Genomic DNA, 3,544 nt, shown 5'->3' with positions numbered 1-3,544 from the left:
GGATGAGAAATAGAATCCAAAAAAATCTTTTACGAAACCACAAAGATTTTCATTATATTTCTGACCATATGCACAACGATGGAGAAAAAAAAATCGATGTTTGCATGACCTTATTCGAAACAACAAAACATTTTCATTCTCTATCTGACTATTCACAATGATAAAGAAGAAAAGTTGACGTTTGCTTGATCAAATTCAAAAGGACAAAGATTTTCATTCTCTTTGTGAACATTTTCACAACGATAGAAAAGAATAGTCGAGGATTTATCGGTAGGTGCTTTATTAGCTCAGAATAAGTAGACAAAATTTATTTCCTTTATAGGAATTTTTCATATAAAATTTTTGATGTCTTCTATTATAATTTTTGTGAATTTTTATGAATTAAGTTATGCCTGCATCGCCATAACAACAAGTATTAAATGAATTACTGGTAATAATTTTAATATAAGTAATTTTATGCCTAAATGCTGATAGTAATTAATTAATAATAATAATTTATTTAATATTTATTAAGAATAACGCAAGCCTGTGTTGCCTTTCCTTTCCCAGCTGAATTCCCGCAAGGCTCGGCGGACCCGAAACCCTCGAAGACAAAGCAGTGACGGAGCTTAGCGGGTTAAACTGCCAACTTTCTCCCCTTACCGCGCCTACCCGAAGCTGTTCACGGAAAAGAAACGAGGAAGTCGCGACGGGCTCTCGCCTCTCGCTGGCGCAGGTAAACTTCGTTTTTCTTACCCCCTCTCGCGCGCCGTATGATTTCTTTTGGCATTTTTGACCGTTTGGCAGGTTTTACGCTCCTGAATCTAGCTTAAATCCGGCTACCAAATAGTCCCCGAGGGAGTCGAAATCGAGATTGGCTAGTTAACTTTAGCTTAGTGGATTCAGACGGAGTCAAATTGAGGTCAGCTACGGGATCGCGGCTTACAGAGACCACCGAAACTTCCATGTTTCTCATCCTTGCTCTGCGCTCCTACTAGAAACCATTGAGGAAGGTAAGCCTGTTCGCGCTGTGCTTCTTCTTGGCTTGCCCCGGATTTATTAAATCCACCGATTCACAAGATTTAGTATAAGTGAGTCCCGGATTTATTGCGCAAAGGCGTCATTTTGGGATTTACGGGAGCTCGGGATTTACGGAGGCTTTCTTTGACGTTTGGCAGGATTGAGCTCCTTCATAAATCCTGCTCAAACCGGCTGCCAAACAGCCCCTTCAGTTATCCAGGTTGTTAGTTTCAGAGTCAATAGTCAAAGTAAATATTCTTATAAATTCATGATCGTTGAAACCTCATTCCATAGATCTGCTTTAATCCTAACATAGCTGAATATTTAGCACCAAGCATGTTCATTGGCACACCAATGGAAGTAGATTTCCGGGAAATGTTGCGAAGATTTCATTCTTTTGTTAATATTTTTCTTATGGAGGCTTATTATCTTTCCTAGACAATGATTGGAGGTATTTGCATGCACATTCATATGCTGCGTTATTGTAACAATATAATTGATATGGTAGATAATTATTGCACTGCATGGGATAATTGTCATTGTAAAGTGCACACTCTACCAAATAGCCCCTGTAGTTGAAATGCGGAATCAACTGGTTCAACGCTAGGCCACTAGTTCACTAGTGTTTCCTTTAGTTTATAGTATTTTATACTATATGGGATTTTGAATGGGTTTCATTGTTGATATTGAATGACCCTTCCAGACTTGTACTCGTAGGTTAGCACTATCTTTTTAGTTTAGTGCTCGTCACTCCATATATTGATTTTTTTCCCCTTAGATTAGGGTTATTTGGTGCAACTAATAAATAGTTCAATATATATCCACTATTGTAGTGAGTTAAACAGGTAATGACTGGATATAGATGTGTGTTTTGGGGTTTATATTGTGCTTATGATGATTGACTTTAATGGTTAGATATAAAGTTGTTTTGGTGGATATAATTATATGGCTTTGAGGTTTTTAGTAGTCCTGATGTGATCTGCTGATATTGTAATTTGTTTCGTGGATATACTTATTAAGTAAATTATAAAGCATGAAAAATTCGCATTGTTGTCCATTCTATGTGAAGTCTTGGATGGTGGGGTGGGGCATAATTGTCTGCAGTAAAAAATTGTTCTCCTTTGATCACTGGGTAAATGAGTCTTTGATTCCCTTGCTGAAGATGTATTTGTTATTGTAGCAATGTCGCTTAGAATGCTTGTCTTGATTCTTTCATTTCCTTCTTACCATGCGGTGTAATTTGCTTAATTTCTTGGGTGATTACTTGCCTAAGATTCTTTTCAAAATTGGTTTAGTGTTTTATTCAAATGGTGCGCCTTACAGGCTTCTGTAATGTAAGAAAGAGGATTCATGGGTCGCCCGGAGCCTTACACGCTGTTTGCACAGACCTTTACTCATCCACTACTTGATGAGTATGTTGATGAGGTCAGTTTGCTTTGTTTTATTCATGAATGCCTTTTATTCCTCCAATATAGTTTTTCTCTTACTCTGGAACCTTACATTGCTTTCTCCTGTCTTTTACCCTCTAAGTTTAACACCTTGATAAATTCTTCCATGTTTCAGTACATACAAGTAGTGTTAGGAAGTTGTGCTGTTTATGCTATTTAAGCATGATTGCTAACCTGTAATTGTTCATTGAGCATGCTTTGGAAGAAAATTTCCTCTCACTTGAAGATAAATTTCTCATTTTTAATTTGTTATACTTCTAATGGCGACATTTGATTTGGCTGAAGGACTTTGTTTTGATTCATGATCATTTTTCTTTTTTTGCCAGAGTATTTCTCCATTTGTATTTTGACCTTTCTCCTTGTTTAGTGGAACCTTTTAGAAGACGCCTATGGGCGAGCCTTTATCTTTTGTTCTGTGAAGTGCAATATGATTGTTATAATGCAATTCAGCAGACCATACGCTGTAGTGATTTTTTTTGGTTTTCTAGAAAAAAATTTCTTCGGTTATTTTAAACGGAAGATGTGATTGACATGTCTTTTGTTGCAGGTCCTATTTACAGAACCTATTGTTATAACAGCCTGTGAGTTTCTAGAGTTGAATTCACCATTATCTAATCCACCCTTTTCACTTATGGGGTAAGATGCTACAGGATTATTGTTGAAAATTTGTTTGAAAATTATTTCACATGTTATTTTCATACCTCTAATGCATGTGATTCCATTAAAAGCAGAAACTGCAATTCAAGTATAAATTTTTATTTTCAGTTAAAAGTTTGCTTTTTCATTTTATAGAAGATTTCTAATTCCTTTTTTCTCTCCCCTTAAATTTCAGTGTCTAGCATTTTATAGCATTTAACAAAAGCATTATGTCTAAAATCTTCTGAATTTACACCAAGGGTTTGTTTGGCGTGGCAGCAACTTTTTAAAAGATGGTTATAAAGTTTGGTGGATAAAGTAATTTCTCAGAAAACTGTAATGAGAATTATAAAAATATATTTTTTCTAGAAAAAAGAAATGACAACTTTATTATAACCACCATACTTTAACTTGTTTGGTTGAAAAAATCTTCTCCCCCTCAAATCTCAACACCCCCCCCC

At 35.8% G+C, this 3,544-nt stretch overlaps 1 protein-coding gene across 1 annotated transcript in view; it reads left to right on the top strand.

The window, feature by feature from the left end:
• The first annotated feature begins 552 nt into the window (after positions 1-552).
• Positions 553-3,544, top strand: part of LOC110037579 — a 101,285-nt gene continuing 98,293 nt past the window's right edge. The window contains exons 1-4 of the mRNA XM_020742252.1: positions 553-715; positions 787-992; positions 2,323-2,424; positions 2,995-3,083. Coding sequence (XP_020597911.1) covers positions 2,350-2,424; positions 2,995-3,083 — 164 coding nt within the window. The 5' untranslated portion in view covers positions 553-715; positions 787-992; positions 2,323-2,349. The remainder of the gene's footprint in view (positions 716-786; positions 993-2,322; positions 2,425-2,994; positions 3,084-3,544) is intronic.

Source organism: Phalaenopsis equestris, unplaced genomic scaffold (assembly GCF_001263595.1).
Source record: "Phalaenopsis equestris unplaced genomic scaffold, ASM126359v1 Scaffold221595, whole genome shotgun sequence".
Classification (NCBI taxonomy): Eukaryota; Viridiplantae; Streptophyta; class Magnoliopsida; order Asparagales; family Orchidaceae; genus Phalaenopsis; species Phalaenopsis equestris.
Note: the sequence above shows the minus strand (reverse complement) of the source record. Positions and strands in the feature narration are given on the sequence as shown.